Source organism: Peromyscus leucopus, chromosome 4, assembly GCF_004664715.2.
Source record: "Peromyscus leucopus breed LL Stock chromosome 4, UCI_PerLeu_2.1, whole genome shotgun sequence".
NCBI classification, from domain to species: domain Eukaryota; kingdom Metazoa; phylum Chordata; class Mammalia; order Rodentia; family Cricetidae; genus Peromyscus; species Peromyscus leucopus.
The window spans coordinates 53842072-53861206 of NC_051066.1; the positions used below are offsets into that span (position 1 = coordinate 53842072).

The window sequence follows — 19135 nt, forward strand, 5'->3', positions numbered from 1 at the left end:
AAAAAAAAAACACTGGGCCTGAAAATCACCATTGTTCCATGCACCTGTAACTACTTTCCCCAGGCCACTCAATGCTTCAGGGTGCTGAACAATGAGGTGGCTTTGTAAGAGCATAAGAGAGGTTGCGACAGTGACCACAGAACTGGGGACAACCTTAAAGAAACCCGAATTCCACAAACACTGTCCTCACCTTCATTCTATTCCCTGCCCCCAAGATTCCTCTGGGACAAAGCAGAATACTGAATCAAAGAAATAAACATTTCACCAACGATTACCACATAAAACAGACATCTAGACAGATGAGTTTAATGTATGGAAAAAACAGACACATGATGACAACTACATTTTAATGTAAACTGTGCATTTTGGGGGCAGGGTAGAGAAAGGATATTTTCTAGAATCCGAATGTTTAGTTTGGCAGTGATATGGAATAGCTTACTTATTTCTCTTTCGATATCCATTTAAATCAGTTCCCTAATGATGCCGGTTCTACGCCACTCATTTCAATACCTACAAGTTTATTTCTATCCGTGTGAAGAGTCATATACCTTTAGCTGGTGGCTCCGCCTCTCTTCGGGGCTTGAGTTTGGGAAACTTTTCTTCAGGGACAACCTCCTTAGGTTTCTCTGGCACTTTAAAGACAGATGTCACTTTAAGGAATTGCTTACTTCATTCAGACCACAGAAAGGACGAACCACATAGTAGTGACCCAGACAGCAAAGACTCGACACTTCCTGAACTTCAGACATTCCACAACATTTTAAAGGAAGACAGTGACCACCCTTCCCTCTATGTCCCATAATCAGTGTGCTTTTCAAGAGAGTTAAGACAAGACAGCATTGACGTATGGGAGGCAAAAATTCTACCACTGAACCGCCAATACATCCTTCACACTGACATGTGGAAAGGCTGATGTACCTCTTGCTCTTGGAGGCTCCTCTTTTTTAGTTACAGCCACAAGAACTTTTTCTTCCTGGGTAATTTTCATGTGCCTCTCTGTCACTTGGAAGATAATTTTAGGATTAGCATACTGTAACACTTAGAGTAGAATACATACATACACAATACATACATACATATATATATACATTCATACATATATATCTACTCACCAAAAAGTACTGTGATTTTAGAATAGAAGAATTTATAAGGTGCACACAACTAAACATCACAACAAGTAAGTAATACTCCACAAAGCCATAACACACCACCATCACAGACAGACACTAACAATCTACATAGGAAAATTATGACCCAGTAGATGGTAGCCAGAGGAAGAAAGAAAGATAACACTCTACGTGTTTATTTCTTCTTTTTGGGGATGTCATTTACCTTTGGTCGGTGGAGGTTCTTCTATCTCAACCACTTCTGCAGGAACTTTCCTTCCTGGAACTGGCTTCTTTGGTTCTTCAGGAGCTTTGAAAACATCAGGCAATGGAGTCAACCATGGTGCAAAGAGCGCCAAACATACATACACTTAATTTCTTCCCGATGTGATCAAGATTTGAATAATGCATCACTTTAACATGAAGATAGGGAGTGAGGTATTACTTATGGACAAAATGAGTCCCAATATACCTTTGGCTGGCGGCACCATTTCTTTTTTAGGAGTTGGAGCGGGAACTTTCTTCTCAGGTACAATTTTCTTTGTTGGCTCAGGAACTTTTGAAAGATTGAGAATATCAGTTTGAATTCTATTAGGCAGTGTCATTATGGGGGCATGCATAACTCCATAAAGATCACAAGTACACCAACATTAATGACAATACTAACAAAGTGTTTGTAGACAAACTCTGATAAAACCTTAGTGATGTCTAGAGGCATTATTAAATATGTCAAGACAGACAGTGTTTCACATCTGTGAGAGAAAATGTACCTTTAGTGGGTGGAGGCTCCTCAATTTTAGCAGGAACTTTTGGTTTTGGTATAATTTTCTTTTCATGCTTCTCAGGCACTTGAAAAGATTATAAAATATACTTGTAGAAAATGTACAGTTTTTTCAATAAATATGTAAGGGACCTTTTTATTAGTCATGCTATTTATTAATATTTCTAATATTGGTGGTAAATTAGACCTAAGAAAGCATAAAGGATGGAATAAACCAATACGGAGATAAAATTAAGAGTTGGTATACCTTTGGCTGGTTCAAGTTCCACTTTCTTAGAGATAAAATTAAGAGTTGGTATACCTTTGGCTGGTTCAAGTTCCACTTTCTTAGAGATAAAATTAAGAGTTGGTATACCTTTGGCTGGTTCAAGTTCCACTTTCTTAGAGATAAAGTGCAGCTTTTCTTCCACAACGTACTCTTCAGGCTCTTCCATCACTTTAAGGACATTAATTTCAAAGAAGAAAAATTGTAGATTTTTTTCATGTTTAATTTCAGCTGTAATTTTTCACTTCAAAAGAGTAATGCACATTGCCAGACTTTAGCATTTGCTGAATCTCTGATTGTTTCCAATTAAAATACCCAAAGAATAGTTGAATCAGAGCATATGCCTTCATAAAGAGCATTGGCATCCATAATTTAGTTCATATCATACAGACAATAAGGCTAAAATTCACATAAATAACAGGACATGAGCATGAAAAAAAATTCCAGCGACTAAATCAACAGGAGCACAAGGATTTGAAGCTAGGTTTCAAAAATAAATAAATAAATACATAAATACATACATACATAAATAAATAAATACATAAATAAACAAACCCTAACACTCTAGGTTTGAAGACAGAAAGGCAGAAACATAGACAAATGTAAAAGCAAGATAGTTCATGCCCCCACTCCCCAGTTTTGTGGGGGTAGCTATGGTAGAAGAGACAAGAGATTTCATGTGATGTTTGAGCCTGTGTGTGTAAAGTTTATTATAGAATATAAAAGGCTAATTAAAAATACATGAGTTGCCTACAATGCAAAGAAGCCTAAGGGTCCACCCAGCTTTTCAGCTTAATGCAGGCACAAGAATCATTGAGTGTCTTCCTCTCTATTACTCTGAGTTTAGAGCAATGAAGGAAGTTTATATGTCATATTGTATCAAGAATTGAAATTGTCTCAGGCTGATGAGATGAGAAAGTTCCATGTGTATGTTTTGTTGGACTTCCCAGACATTTCTAGGAAGGATGGAATCTTCAAACCTGCCAGAGTCCTGACCATGCCTACTATTGTTGCCTATTCCAGGAAACACAACCCAATGGGTAGGATTGTTTGGGAGTCATGCCCACTCTACTGCATTCTAAGCCATCCTACTAAATTTGGAAACACTGGATTTTATGTGGAGTTTCTTCCAAGTGGAGAAAAGTGGTACGAAGTATTGCCTTTTATTAGCCAGAGATGTTCTTGAGAACAACTAAGGAGCTGATAATCTACTTAACATTGGGGAGGGAGTCAAGTTAGTCACGAATGCACCCATTTTCCTTTAAAATAGAACTACTGTTGTCCCTACTTAGGAGCGTTCCTTTGGATATACACTGTTAGCTAGAGTGTGGGATTTTACTAGGAAATCTAGTAGTGCTTTATTTCACCAAATGGGAATTACAACAAAATAAAGTTTATTGTTTCAATAATTAAAAGCATCAGGGAGTTGTTGGGACATCTTGACAAGTTTGCCTGATGACAGACATTACATGATTGTTTTTTCTATATGTGGATTTGAGGAAAAGCTCCTTCTATTCATTGTTTTGGACAAATATGCCTCTGACTTTTGGAAGGTAATATATCATACATTTTCTTGTTTCTTTTTAAAGAGTGAATAAGAGTGAATTAGGGAACAGACAGTCCATTTAAGGGATCATCACTTGTATTTTTAAATGAGTAGACTAAAACAAAATAGAAAACATCAAAATAAGTCACTCCTTATAAGGTTAATATTTAACAGGACCTTTGAGGTATGCATGTGTGTGTATATATAGATGCACACAGGATGACTTGTGTGTTATAGAACACACACTTTGAGAACACCATTTATATATCAGATAGCCAAGGTGACATCCTTCTAACAGTCAACCACACTGAAGCCAAGTTCTGCCTCACAAAAGGCGGAAGCCACATGAGGATACCTGCCCCCTTTAGTTATCCATAACTACAAAGCCATTTCCTCTGAACAGCCAAAGAAGACATGGAAAGAACTTCATAGGTGTTTACTCTTGTGGGATGAATGCTCTTGAATCTTGTTTTTTCGTTTAAAAGGAACCTATACTAAGCCCCTAGATGAAATCTGTCGCTCCTGTTGGATAACTGTCATTAGCCCTTCAGCAATCACCCCTCACACATTTCTGTCATTTACCTTCATATTCTGTGATCTCTGCTTCCTCCTCCTCTCTCTCCTCTTCCCTATACACCGAAACAGACACTCTTTCCTCTTCTTCAGAGTAGGACCATTCCTCCTCTGCAGAGAGGTTAAAAGATAAGATTTGATTTAAACTCAGTGTGCTGGAATACATCAAGTGGCCACGTGTTCACAACAGATGGATGAAGATCCTCCTATCTGCTTAGGACATGGCACTTTCTAACTACAAGAGGCAGTGAGACGTGAGACAAGAGGAGACTGAAGCCCAAGACCAAGAAAGATACTTCAATTATTCCCCAGGGTGTCCAAATCCAAAGAGATCTCTTTTCCAACACCTTATTCACTTTCTAAGAATGACTCAAGATCAAGGTAAATGCAAAAGATAGTTTCAGAAGACCACAGCAGGCAGATGCATTCCAACACCAACACAAGATAAAAACAGATTTGGATGCAAACATTTACATCCTAAAGAGAGACTCCATAGGAGCATACAGACACAGCCTTCCTCCCATCTGGTTATATACCTTCATGCCTCATGACTTCCACTCTCTGAGGAACTGCCACCGATAGTTTTTCTTCAGCAGCGAATCTTTTCTCTTCCACAACGGTTTTCTTAGAAACTTCAGCTTTAAGAAAGCATCAGTGTTGAAGCTTAAAAACCAAGAGTTACCCCAATTCCCTTTCTCCCTAGAGTTTGGGAACGTCTTGCAGTATGCCACTTTCATTAGAAAAGTGGAAAAAGAAATTACACATCCCGAGAACATGCACACGAAAGTCTCTCAGAAGCGAGACAAGGAGAGGCAGCAGGGAACAGACTCGGCGAACAGAGCAAGAACTCACACACTAGAAGAGGCCTCTAGAAGACAGAGAGCAATCCTACCTCGGGGAGGAGCTTTCTTAGGGATGGGAACTGGGACAGTCTCCTCAGGGACAGGTTTCTTAGGTGGAGCCGGCACTTGAGAAACATTGTGCACATTTAGAGCTCTGGCACTCTCCCCCTGGAGCCCAGCACAGAGCACCCCCACCACACTGCACCCCCACACCACAAAGCTCACAAGCCATCCTTGCTTAAAGCATCCCCCCGTAAAAGATAGCTTTTGTAAGAAGGCCTGATGATACCTTTTGGTGGGGGAGCTTCTTCTTTTCGAGGAACGGGTCTTTTTTCTTCAGGAATTTTCTTCTTTGGTATTTCTGGCACTTGAAGAACAAGCAGGCCCATAAATGAAGACATGCAATTAAAGAAGCTTGGGAGAAAGATATGGTTATTTTATAGAGATGGGGTACCTGCTGGTGGTGGGGATTCCTCTCTTTGAGTAATGATGGTTATTTTTTCTTCGGTGACAACTCTCTTCTGCACTTCAGGAACTTGAAAAGACATTCGTAGAATTGGGCTTATGTGTTTCAAAGTAGCTAATATGTAATTATTTTGAAAGAGACTAGACAGGTAGACAGACACTTTTGTGGCATTGTCACTGACCATAAAACATCCACTTTGAATCAAACAAACTCAGTTAACAGTTAACAGATAACATAAACTGTTTTGCACTCAAGACATAAAAATGGGGCTTGCTCTCTAGGCAATCCACCCTACCTTTAGCTGGAGGGGCTTCCTTCTTTGTCACAGGAACAGGAATCTTTTCTTCAGGAGCAGGTTTCTTTGGAGCCTCTGGGACTTAAAATTTTAAAATAGCAGGTCAGTGCCGGCATGTTTCATTTCTATAAATGGATACTGGCACGTCCCCAATGCAACACACAGCACATTAATGTTATAGACTGCACTGGTACAATGCAGAAAGATCCCATTTCAAAGTCACGATATAGTAACTGCAACATACAATGTTTCAGAAGCATTTAAATGATGAAAATGTGTGATGTAACAGAAATGTGTATAGAATTCATTCTTTTATGTTAGTATGGTGTGTGTGTGTTTGTGTGTGTTTGTGTATGTGTGTGTGTGTGTATGTGTTCATGTGTTTATAGATATGTATGTGTGTGTTTTGGGAGGGTAGGAATAACCTTGGGTGTTATTTCTTGGGTTCTGTGCACTCATTTATTTCTTTAAGGCAGGGTCCCTCACTTGCTAAGACCTTGCCAAGTAGGCTAGAGACTCACTGAGTAGTGAGCCCCAGGGAACGCCAATTGTCTCTACTCCCCCAATTCCCTAATTCTGTGACTATACGAGTGTCCCACCATGGCTTTTTTATTTTTAATTAAATATAGGTACATGAGTTCTGAGTGTTGAACACAGTCAAGGCCAGCATTTTAGCGACTTAGTTTTCTCTTTACCCCCATTGGTGTGATTTGATGAAAATAAATCAGTCAGTGATTATACTAATAATGTAGACCATATAGAAAAAAAAGGCTCTTTATACTTTGTTTTGAAAAGGGGATAAATCACGACACTTTGCGACCTTTTGAACGACAACTACAGTGCTGTAGAACACTCTTATCCATGCAACTTCCCACTGCTGACCGCATTCTGAGTTTCTGTTTCTGGTTGCCTAAAGTATAATCTACACACAGGACACCCTCTGGAACAGGTCTTTCAGTAGGGCAGAGCGCCAATGGCTTCGGAGACCTCTATGTCACAAAATGGTGTGTATGTATGCACAGGTGTTTTTCTGTAAGAACTTCTGTCATTTAGAATGTACTCCCAAATGTTTACAGTATGTTTGATTGATTTTAAGACATACAGGGAAAATAAGTGTCTAAACTCTGCCCTACTGCAGATTCGCCATCATGGGCTTTAAGGCAGAACAGCCGTCCAACCCTGGGTTCCTCTGTATCTAGGTGACACTCACTTCTACCAAGCCCCTCCAGTCGGCACTGCCTCCCCGCAGTCACCTCATAACCAACACACAACAATGTCTTAATGAAGAAGTCACATGCGAGAGTGAAAGACAGATAGGTGCTTTGTTCTATAAACATGTCCATAGAAGATATTTCACAAATCCTCCTTCAGGGCGATATTAAACATTTAAGGTAGCAGTTTGACATAGCTACTTTTTTTGCCACTGCCTTAGGAATGTTTAGAATCATAAATAATACATAACAAGAGTCTATCCCCAAAGGTGACACGTGTTTGAAACACGAGGACCGTGCCAAAGAGACAAGAGTCGAGGACAATGTGGTACAGATGAAGCCTATGCAGAGCAGTGCTGGCCCCTGGGGCGATGGCTGTCTCCATGGGCAGTTCTGCATACCTTTTGGAGGAGCAGCTGGCTCTTTCTTCTTGGGAATAGGAACTGGCTTTTTCTCCTCTGGCACAGGTTTCTTGGGAGCCTCAGGAACTTTAAAGATAACATTGTTGAAACGGTGTCGAATGCTACAGTCTCCTTCTGAGACATTAAAGATTATAGTAGAACATAAAGCCTCATTAAGAGCTTAAGAATTAGAAAGTACTTTAGTACGCTCTACTTGTGGCAGGATGGGAGGTTTAGTACACCAACACCAGGTAGACATCACATATATGACGGGAGGCAGACAAATACCCACTGAGGATGGTCTGGCATCTGGAACTGTTATTAACATGTGTTACCACAAATTAATCAAAACAGTGGAAAGAGAAATAAGTATATGAGAGATGGTTTACTGACAACATTTGGTTAATGCACAGGTTCCCCACACAAAAGACCCAAGAAGACAGAACCCAAGAAATGTTATTCTACCTTTGGGTGCTGGGGGTTCCACCTTCTTAGGAATGGGAACAGGAACAACTTCTGGAACTGGCTTTTTAGGTGGTTCAGGGACTTTAAGAGAAATGTACTATGTGTGAGAAACTGCTCATCTTGACAAGATGTACGTTCTTATATAGGAGTCAAGAGTAGATATTCCCCCTTTATGCCAGCTGGATGCAAGAGACTATGGTTTAGAAACTGAGATATGTGGAGACAGCTGAATGGCTTGGTAGAAAAGGGACAACTTATTTGTCACTTTTAATGGCAGGAGTTTCTACTTTCTCAGAAATAGATGGAAGAATTCTTGCTTCTTTTAAAGTCAGTTGCATGAGAACAATTGCATTAGGTGATATTAAATATTTTTTATATATTAAATTTGGCTTGGGGAAGAGGATGGAACCTTGGTGTAAAGTCTAGAGTATTTCCCTTCTCCCTTCCTTCCTTCCTTCCTTCCTTCCTTCCTTCCTTCCTTCCTTCCTTCCTTCCTCCCTCCCTCCCTTCCTTCTTCCCTTCCTACCTTCCCTCTTTCCCTCCCTCCCTCCCTCCCTTCTTCCCTCCCTCCTTCCTTCCTCCATACAGGGTCTTACTATGTAGCTCTAGCTGAGTGCTGGGATTTCACTACCTTGCCCTGTGGTTACTGTATCCTTTGATTTCAGTGGTGGGGTAAACACCAATACCCTGGCTACTGTTGTAACTGATAGTCTCCAGTTCTGAGTTGGGAAGAGTTGGCCAGTAGGCCTCCATTCTTCTTGCATAAACAGCAGATGCCAACCACCACAGAAACACAGAGAGTGGTAAATGCAGAAAAAGAAGTTGTGTGTTTTGAGTATTAAAGAATTTCTAATATAATTAAATTAAATTGTAAATTTACAAAACTTAGTTTTTAATACTTCTGGTATATTAAACTCCTAACTGAGAAGATTCTTCACATTTGAAACAAGGCTTTGGTGAGCTGGTAGCATCGGGGGGGGGGGGTGTTCATCACATCTTATGTCCAAATACAAAGGTCACTGGATTGTAAGCGTCCAGAGACAAGAATGGACTTGTGCGTTTCATGCCTGTCCTTTACTGTGGTCTTTCCACTTCCTCCTCCGGTGACCTCTCTGTCCACAGAGACTCTAGGTCTGTCAATTGTGTGACTAATTCTGACACTACATCAGTGTAGTTAGATGCTGACTGTGAGTTTTGCCTGAAAACATTTTAAACTTAGAATGAATTATTGATACCTTTGGGTGGTGGTTCAATCTTTTTGGAAACCGCGACATGAATTTTCTCTTCAGTGACAGTTTTCTTTTGTACCTCGGGGACTTTAAAAAAAACACACGTTAATTACTGATTGATCATGTTGTGGATGGCGATTGTAATTTACTAAGAATACCAAGACAAGAGATTAAAGCTGACAGACATGAAAGGAGAAAGATGACAGGGAAATGCAAGGAGAAAGAAATGCCCACAGCCTCACACATTAGGCAAGAAGGGATAAAAAGGCTATCTAAAACTCTGCGTCTTGAGATCTCAAGTTCCAAGCTGCCATATACCTGTGACGGACACCTCCTCCTCTGTGTGAGAAGCAAAGAACATCTTTTCTTCAGAGATAACCATCTTCTTCGTGTGCACAGCTGGTACTTTAAAAAGAGCATTGCCATGTCAGTATTTCGTTTTCTGGGACGGGACATCCGATGAGACACATAGATGGCACACTATACATAAATCTTTCAAGACCGATTGAGTGGGTTAGTGTGGTAGATTATGAACAAATTCGGTTTTAAGAAGAAAACAAATCATGTTTTGACCTGTTTGGTCCAACAACTCATGCAGTCTTGTATCAAGTACTATTAAATGAGAATCAAATAGACATAACTTCTTCACACACAACACACTACTTTCCCAAATCTATTAGGATCAATTCATAAAAATTAGAGGATGGGAAATATTATATGCAATGCAATACACTGCATGATAAAGTTAGAAGATTACTCATTAAACACAAAACCTTCCTTAAATAAAAGAAGTAATTTCTAAGCAAGACTAAAGGCAAAAATAAGAGTTATTGAATTATACATAGGTATAACCCAATATAAAATGTGTGCTCTTAAAATGGGCAATTTTCATGGTGCTTTTGAATTATTTAGCAATGTATGTTCGGATATCCATATGCATAAATTACAATAATTGGAGCTTGTAGCTTAAATAAAGATGTATACCTTTCACTTCAATTATTTCTTCCTGCACCGGAGTCCGGGAAGGTTTCTGTGGAATGATCTTCTTGGAAACTTCGGGTACTTTAAAAATATGTACAGATATATTTGTATTGTGAAGGATATTTCTTAGCCCCAAATTTTAAAAATATCTCCATTTAGATAACTATATAAATAATGCATGAGCATTATTATAAGTTATATCAGAGAGCAGATGACTTATGTACATGTTACTAGAACATTCTATAAACGGTATCTATACCTTTGGTGACTTGAACTCTTTCTTCCTCCATTCTTCGAGAAGTCTTTTCAATTTTTTCAACTACTGGCTTCTTTACAACTGCAAATATTTTAAAGAAATTGCAGTACTTTTAGAATTTACTAAATTCTAAATATTTATCAAAATTCTCTCTTGCTCTTTATATACACATATATATATGTATATATGTATGCAAATATATATAATATTTTTAAAGACAGGTAGGTTTGGTGTTCTTAACTGTAAGCACAAGGTCTTGGGAGTGTTTATATTTATTTTAAATTTACTGTAACACTCTCTTATCTTAATATTTTTAATATTTCAAGTAGATATAAATTCTCCAGAGAAAGTTCATAGGTACAGTAAAGCTTAGAGAAGAAGTTGTGCCTATTGGATTCAGCTGTTTATTTAGACAGCCTCGCCAAACAAGCCATGATAATGACAGGAAAACTCTGATTTGTTTAGTGATTCTAATTGCATACCTTTGGGAGGTGGTGCTTTCTTTTCAGGCACTTTGACTGGGATTTTCTTCTCATGTAATTCTTTAATAAAAAACACAAGACAAGCCAGGATGCTCAAATCAGTCAATTCTAATAGCCGTGTTTGTTGCAAACGTTAAAAAGCGAAGAATAGTTTATCATCCTGTAAAGAATCTGTCAGGTTGGGGAGCATATGACTAATATAACTCTCCTGCAGAGTTTCAAAACTGAATTAAGTGACAATGCAGTGAACTTTGAGCTTCTCAATTAGAAAACAGCAACTGAGATGTAGCCTTAGTCCTAGGATTAAATGGTTTCACCTGCAACATGAGCGCTTAATTATAGCGGAAGATAAGGACTATTCTACAGACCAAATAATGCAAGGGCCATAAGCTTGGAGAAACTACAATGATCATTTTTTTTCAGTCATGTTCATTGTAAACCAGGTGATAGCATCGGAAGTAGAAGGAACTGAGTGAAAATGGGGAAGAGAAGAAGAAAAGCCACGCAGTGCGTGCGTACCTTCATGAACCTCCTTCTGAACTTGAATGACTTCTCTCTCTTGGTAAGTCTCTTCCCACTCCTCCTCCCCTTCGTCATAGCCCTCTTCCCTCTCGTAGTATTCTTGCCCTTCTTCGAAGTCTTCCTCCCATTCCTCGTGGACCTCCTTTTTAGCTTCCACCTTGATCTCTTCATAGTCTTCGTCTGGCTCTTCATAATAGGGCTCCTCGTATGGCTCCGTGTATGGCTCTGTCTCCAGTTCCTCATAGGGCTCATCCCAAGGCTCTATGTGAACTCTCTTCTCAAAGACTGCTTGCTTACTCTCATACACAGCCTCTTTTTCTTTGTGAATCTCTTTCTTCCTAGTGATAGTTGTTATTTTTACTTCTTCAGCCTTGGAGGACACATCAATAATTTCAGAAGCTGAAAAATGAAAAGAATGGGGGTGGGGTGGGGAGGAGGAGGGGAAAATCATATTAATTACATCCATGGAAAGGCTTCATTCAAGGGAAATCCACAGCCATTCAGTATCAAGCACTTCAGATGCTGTGGTATTCAACTGATAATCTCTTATGGTTTGATTTCTATGGATTCTGTTTTATTAACCAGGCAACGTGACAATATCAGGATGCTCTTCACCCTTGATGTGAGGATTTTCTTCTAGTGTCAAAAGTATGGATTCAACAGATGACTTCAAATTGATACCCCTTCCATTGGTCTATGTGAACTCCGGTTTGGAGAGATTCTAGTAACTTCTCACGGGACACTTAAGCCTTGATAACATTAACAGCGTCATAGAATCCGGAGGAAATGTTTCTGCAGTTAATCTTTAGTTCTCTCTTTCTGTGAAAGCATTTCTTTTGGAACCTACTTTTCTTTCTTTCTTTCTTTTTTATGACTCACTAGTCAGTTGAATAATGACAAGTGAAAAATTAGGTAGTCAAAGCAATTCCAATTTTTTATATAACAGATTTTAAAATGTCCTTGAGGTCAGCATTATTTATAAACCCTTAATACTTGTGTGGATTACAAAGTAAAATTTAGAGAGGGCTCTTTCCTTTCCATCTGGCACTGTGGCGCCACCCCTGCCCTGGCCCCGCCCCTGGCCCCGCCCCCTCCGTGGCTGCAGAGGTGAGGAATAGCCACTGTTTCCAGCACTCTTCACAAAGGCAGAGAGGACTTGAAACTTTTGCAACAACCAGGAAGCTTAATATTAAAAAATAAGAGGATCCATGCAAAATTCAAGAGTAAATAATCAAATGCTTAATAATTCCTTTTTACTTGCCTTTTGCTGGAATCATGGGAGTAGGAGGCGGGGGCTTCTTGGCAACTTTTGGCACTTCAAAAGACAGAGAGTGAATGTTTATTTTGGGACTATGTATTGTTTAATGTCTACTAATTTAGAGTGTTATTGTGGTCATTTGCATAATGAGCTATTACTAATGCAGCACCCCGACAGGCGCATCATGGAACCCCCATCATGTCCATGCTAATGCACGTGGCTATGTCAGGTCAGGTTAACAAAATGCTCAGAGGCTGGCAGGTACTTCATTCCAGTTTAGGCCGGTTTTAAAGAATTCAAATGTAGAAGAAATAGCGAAGGAATGTATAGTGTGTCTAGTGCTTAAAACCCACGCTTTTGCTTTTTCCAGTTATTAATTATAAAATTCACCAAACACCCATACTTTCCAAGTGACCACTCAGGAAAGCCTATGTGGAGGATGGTGCCTGTGCTCCTGGGTTTGGCTCTGGGCAGGAGGCTGCTGAGCATTCCATGTTCATGAAGAGGGTTAGAATTACTTTTTTTTTTTTTTAAATACATTGGTCATGTAAATGTCTTCCATCAACCTTGCAAGATGTATTACATTTCCTCTAAAGATGCTTTTCTTCCTTCAAATGCTAAGATAAGGAAAAGCAGTGAAGGGTCCTGAGCTGGGCTACACCAGCATCACGTGACACTGATGTCCTGAACTCCTGAACCCCTGAACTCCTGCTGGGAGGACTTGGTCAAGAGCTGCCCTGGGACTAGAGGGGAAGGTCTCCTTCAAACCATCCGTTGTAGATAGCAAGCATTCATTCTCCGCGCCAGAGGAGGCGTGGCCCCAGGGAGAGTCGTCAAAGAGGATGAGAGAGATGAGGGGAGATTTACCACCACCTTGTGACTCCGATTCTTGCCCTTCCCATTTCCTGCACTTGTATTTATCTACCAAGAAAACCTTAAAACTCACTTTTTGGCTAATTTTTTATTTGATTTTTAAAGTTTATTATAATACCTGGTGGTGGTGCCTCTTCCTTGGGCTTTGCAACAACTTTTTTGGTATCTTTCTTCACAGACTTTTGGGTCACTAAAAAGAAGGGGGGGTCAGATATAAGTAATGTAAATGTTTTAAGGACATTTCAATTTTATTTTCCAGATGCCAGTGAGAACAAGATAAAATTAACTTTATTGCCAGATACTTGCTTCAGAAAAATCTTGTACTAGAAAGCAAAAAAAAAAAAAAAAAAAAAAAAAAAAGATTTTTGGAGGGAGGTAGATAAAATATGTAGTGTGGTTTTGTATGTCCTCTGATTGTAAGATTGTGTGATGGGAAAGAGGTAGTATTAGTGGAAGATGAGGCATAGAGAAGGTATGTTTTTCCTGTGTTTCACTTGGGTGTGGAGACCAAATTTGTCAGGAGAACAAAAACAGAATAGTAGAATTCAAGTCCAACCCATGTTATACGTATGGGGTGTGGATGCTGCTTGCTAGTCATACGTTCTGATCATGGTTCCTAACCATATTCTCCATGGCTGCTAGGACTTGTAAACAGGGAACATACCGTTTGGTTTTTTAAATATGATTTAAAGTATTAGGTTTTGTAATGAATACCAGCAGCCATGTTGACATTTCGATTTAAAGGACAAATCATTTCTTAACAGCAATTATTGCTTCTGACCACAAAGACATCATGAATCTAACTTATGATTTCTGATTGTTCCTGTCTGTGCCACCACCAGTAGATGATAGATATTCAAGTATGCTCATATAAATTACAAACATGTTTCTCTCTTTTATTGAAAGTATATTAGTCACAAGATTGCATGAAAAATATTGAATTTCTTTGAAACTGGCTGAGAAATAGCTCAAGCACTCAATATCAGTTGCAGAGGGCAGACATTAGGAGACTTACATGTCACACCCATTATGTTATTATAGTGATAGTAACCCAAGGTTATGGGAAAACCTAACTTTGACCAGTAGGCTTTTTTATAGCTATGCTGAGAGAATTAATTCTCCAAGCAACTTCAAATTTATAACTCGAGGAAGTCTCAGGCAACTTGTGTGGGCTGCCTAGCTTCAGAGTGTAAATAGTCCCCAACAACTCCTTAGGTGTTCAGCGTTTGAGATGGTCAACTCCTAGCCACATTGAAGGGCTCTTCTATTTTGTTTGGCTTTGGAGACAGGATCTTAGTATGTAGCTCCATCCGGCTTGTCTTATGGGCCTTTTGCCTGTGGTGATCGTCCTGTCTGCCAAGCTGGGATCACAGATGTCTACCAGTTTACAAACACAAATACACTTCCCACAAAAGACCCGATCAAGTATGTCAAAGATATTCTCAACCATGTTTTGTACAAATAGTGACTTACAGAGAGTAGTTAAAAGTATAACTGAAGAGAAAACAAACCACAACTTTCAGCTTGCTTCTCAACAAATACGGTGTATTTCTATAAGCTGCCCAACGAACCAGTTTCATTACTATAATATTAGTTGTTAAGCATAGTAGTCAGGGGCATGTGAAATAAACTTAATTTTAATTAACATCTAAGTTATTTCCTTGCAATATGTTAAAACTAAGCACAGTGTCTGAGTTAACCCGATAATTTTCAGAATTTCAAACCATATAGTAGGAATAGCATTTTGAAGTCAGTTCTGCCTCTTGACCACAAGAGGGCGCACGAGCTATATGAAATCACATTTTCACAGTCAGTGGAATTCTTAAGTTTTACCACTTTAGTTAGTGTGATACCTTCCATACGTTTTCCTGGTGGCTTCTTCTCTTCGGGCAATGGCAGCAGAAGTGGGATGGGAGGAGCAACCGCAGGGGGGATTTCTGGGAAAATATACATATCAGCACCATGTTTTAAGAGATGTCTCATTTTATCAACTTGGGCTTAATTGGAACAAGCAACATCAATAACTATCATAGTAACTGCACGTTTGCTCTGGTTTCTAAGTGGACAGTGGAGGCAGTGATGTGGAATCTTAGTGCTCTATGCCCAGATGGCAGGGGTAGGGCCTTACCTTCAGGTGGAACTGCTCTGATAGGCATGGTTGGAATCGGCACTCTGGAATCAGGAATATCTGGAAGTAACACATAGTGATAAGCACTGGGGAGCTGATAACACATGCTCATTGTTTGGGTACTCTCAACAGCAACCATCAGCGTGCAGACACAGTGATAATTCATGTTCTACCGTTCATGGCACACAGTTCAGTGCCAGTGAGAACTTGTTAATTCTGTAGTCACTCTCTCTGGATGCTTGAACTAGCAACTTTCCTATCTCCCTTTTCCCAAATTCATAAAGTGGAACATTGCACTTTGCTGGAGAAATTATATTACTGAGTAACATTTTACTGAAAAGAGAAATGGTAACTTTGTGTATTTTTACTGGGTTTCTGTCTTTATAAAACGACACCAACACTGAACTTATTGTAAGCAATGATTAAACAAAGAAGAAGAAAAAAAACTTACCAGGAGGCTTCATCTCAAGTTTTATTTCTGCAAAAGAAAAAGAGAGTGTTTTGGTATGTAGGGGAGTCTGGGCACAATGCTAGCCTTCAGGACTGTGGCGCGTTCCCATGGCCTGCCCTCACCTTTGGTGGTTAAGTAAAGCTCTGCAGTACTTCTCGCCTCACCTCGGGGCTCCAGTCGGGCAATTACTGAATAGACGCCTGGAGAGAACAATCATCGGATGTTGGTTTCCTAATACACTTCTTTAGTTAAATACAGTGTGCCTGTTTATACCTGTATTTTCTCTTTGTTTTAAAAGTACATCACATAGCAGACTTAAAGGGTGGAACTATCAAAAAACAGGTGAAGGTGATGATTATACTATACATTCACTGGCAAAGTGTCCACACAATTACCTTCGTCATCTGGGGTCACGTTGTGGATGGTCATGTAATGGCAGCGGCCGTCATTCCTAAAGTTGTATTTCTGGCTCTCAGTCAGCTCTGTCGGTCCTTTGTACCAGGTCACGATGGCATCATCAAAGGACACTTCACACTCAAAAGTAGCAGACTGATGCTCGCTCACCACAATGTTCTGTATGCGCTTTGTAAACTGGATTGGTTCAGCTGTTTAAATCCAAAGGGATTCAACGTTAGATTATATAGACAGGAATCTCTGTTACTGTGATTTCTTTACTTAAAAGTTCTTGGTGGTTGAGATGGGGTTCCATTATGTGGCCCAAACTGGTATGCTCCTGCCTTGATCTTCCAAGTGCTGGAACTATAGGGTATACAACATGTGCCAACAAACCCAGTGAAATTAGCTTATCTATCTATCTATCTATCTATCTATCTATCTATCTATCTATCTATCTATCTATCTGTCATCTATTTTTGTGGTACTATCCTTGAACCAGGGGCCTCCCAAAGAATTGCTATATCATCCCAAGTACTTTATTTATTTATTTATTTATTTATTTATTTATTTATTTATTTATTTATTTATTTTTGAGACAAAGTCTAGCTAAGATTCTCAGGCTGACCTCAAATATGGCATCTTCCTGCCCCAGTCCAGCCTCCCAAGTGTCTGGGATGACAGGTATGTGTGACCATGCTTGCCTTCTAGTTTTATTCGCTTATAAAATAATAGGAAACCCCAAATGCAAGCTCAGAATAATAGTGACACATTCTTGTATTAGTAATCAAACTGTTCCAATTCTTCAGGGCATTCCTACAGGATTGATAGAGAGTATAAGGAAATCCCCAAGAGTCCTTAAAATATTCATATGAAGGAGATGCCGGAGGGAGATTTGAACCCAAAGTCAAATTAAATTTCAAAACTGTTCACACAATAAGACAGTTTCTAACAGAGAACAGATAAGCAATCCTGCAGTCAATGCCTCTGTGAAGCCTTTTCTTACCTCGAGAAAATCAGTTTTTGTTATTTAGGATCTAGAATTTCCTCTTTTATAGAGATTTCCCTGGGGAATGATTTCAAATTCAACAGGAAATTTGCAATTCTAAATTTCAGAGGACTTGCTAGAGTTCAGAAACCCACTTTTTGAGCACAGAGAGGTAAATATGAAGGCGCCAACCCCCAGGGACAGCATGTGCTCTTGGCAGCATGGCCAGGAGCGGGCAGACTCTCTGAATGTTATCTGGAAATCTGTGACCGCACACACGACAGCATCATGTGCCTCTTGCAGAAAATAATATTCTGGTGAGCTTTGTCATTGGTGAATATATTTAAGACATTCACTTATTTAGAAAATGATAAACACTTTCAACTTTAGTCTAATGTGAAGCTATTTAACTTTTTTTAAACTTTAAAATGAGGCACTAATATTCATTGTAAAATAATTCAGGAACTCAAAATGCCTCAGAAAGTTAGTTTTATATAATTTTGTTTTAACAATTGAAATGGTGCAAATAATGAGACACAGTACAAACTTTTCCTGGGTAGTTCAAGGTCAGCTGCCTAAAACTTAACTATGAAGAAATTAAGCATTCTTGCTCTTTAAGTCAGAAATTTTACTTCAGAGAGCCAGAAAGTAGGAGTAGAATTCTTAAGTGAAATCGCTATTTTTAAAAAAGCCATTACTTATCACATATGTTGTTACTTTTATCTATAAAATTTCATACCCATAAAGTCAAAATAAGTCCCACAAACAAAGTAGCAATTACCAATCACAATGCTTTAGATTTATATCTGCAACTTCTTGCTGTTTCCAATACTGTCCTCTCGGATCCACAGTTATCAGTAAGAGAATTATAAAATTTAGCTTTTAACAAGAAAACAACCATTAAAAAAAGTCAAATGAGGCAGAGGCAGGCAGATCTCTGTGAGTTCGAGGCCAGCCTGGTCTCTAAAGTGAGTTCCAGGAAAGGCGCAAAGCTACATAGAGAAACCCTGTCTTGAAAAACCAAAAAAAATTTAATAATAATAATAATAATAATAATAATAATAAAATCAAATGTCAGTCTAGATTAAAATCCGATTATTATCTAAAAGAAATGCAGGGTTGAATATTTGCCTTTTGAATTGTATGGATTTTGTCATAAGGACAAGTGTGTAAATCTGGCGGGGGGATGAATAATCCCCTTTGAGATTATTTGAAGGGGAGACTGCAGGGGCGAGGGCGAAGGACACTTGCTGGTGCCCTGTGCTCAGCCAGTAACTCTGCCCAGATTTTCACCCACCTTCAATTCTAAGCTCTGCTGACGTTTCCAGGTCCTTGTGCTTGCAGGTGTACTGGCCCTGGTCCTCTGCACGAACATCTGCGATGGTCAGTTTGTGGACCTTGTGTTCCACTTCTGTTTTTACTCTGCCTTGGGGCTTAAGGATTCGGCCGTTTCTGAACCACTCAGATTTCACATTTGGCACAGAAAACTGACAGGTCATGGTACAAGTCTGGCCTTCTTTCAAAGTAACGTCCTGGAGATGCCGCTCCCAAGCAGGCTCTGGTGTGATACAGGAACACATGTTGCTCAGCCTCAGCACCACATGATCACAGACTGCATCACGT

General features: G+C 39.4%; 1 protein-coding gene across 1 annotated transcript in view; it reads right to left on the reverse strand.

Annotated features, from left to right (window-relative positions):
• The window catches only part of Ttn (titin), a 274219-nt gene that overhangs the window by 150833 nt on the left and 104251 nt on the right, over positions 1–19135 (reverse strand). Inside the window, 28 exon segments of the mRNA XM_037204900.1 lie at positions 549–632; positions 919–1002; positions 1333–1416; positions 1579–1662; positions 1877–1954; positions 2243–2323; positions 4281–4382; positions 4808–4909; positions 5164–5238; positions 5403–5480; positions 5568–5648; positions 5875–5955; positions 7487–7573; positions 7952–8032; positions 9187–9267; positions 9499–9585; positions 10165–10242; positions 10421–10498; positions 10900–10959; positions 11419–11820; positions 12683–12727; positions 13671–13742; positions 15406–15489; positions 15681–15740; positions 16132–16158; positions 16254–16331; positions 16527–16736; positions 18810–19070. Coding sequence (XP_037060795.1) covers positions 549–632; positions 919–1002; positions 1333–1416; positions 1579–1662; positions 1877–1954; positions 2243–2323; positions 4281–4382; positions 4808–4909; positions 5164–5238; positions 5403–5480; positions 5568–5648; positions 5875–5955; positions 7487–7573; positions 7952–8032; positions 9187–9267; positions 9499–9585; positions 10165–10242; positions 10421–10498; positions 10900–10959; positions 11419–11820; positions 12683–12727; positions 13671–13742; positions 15406–15489; positions 15681–15740; positions 16132–16158; positions 16254–16331; positions 16527–16736; positions 18810–19070 — 2805 coding nt within the window.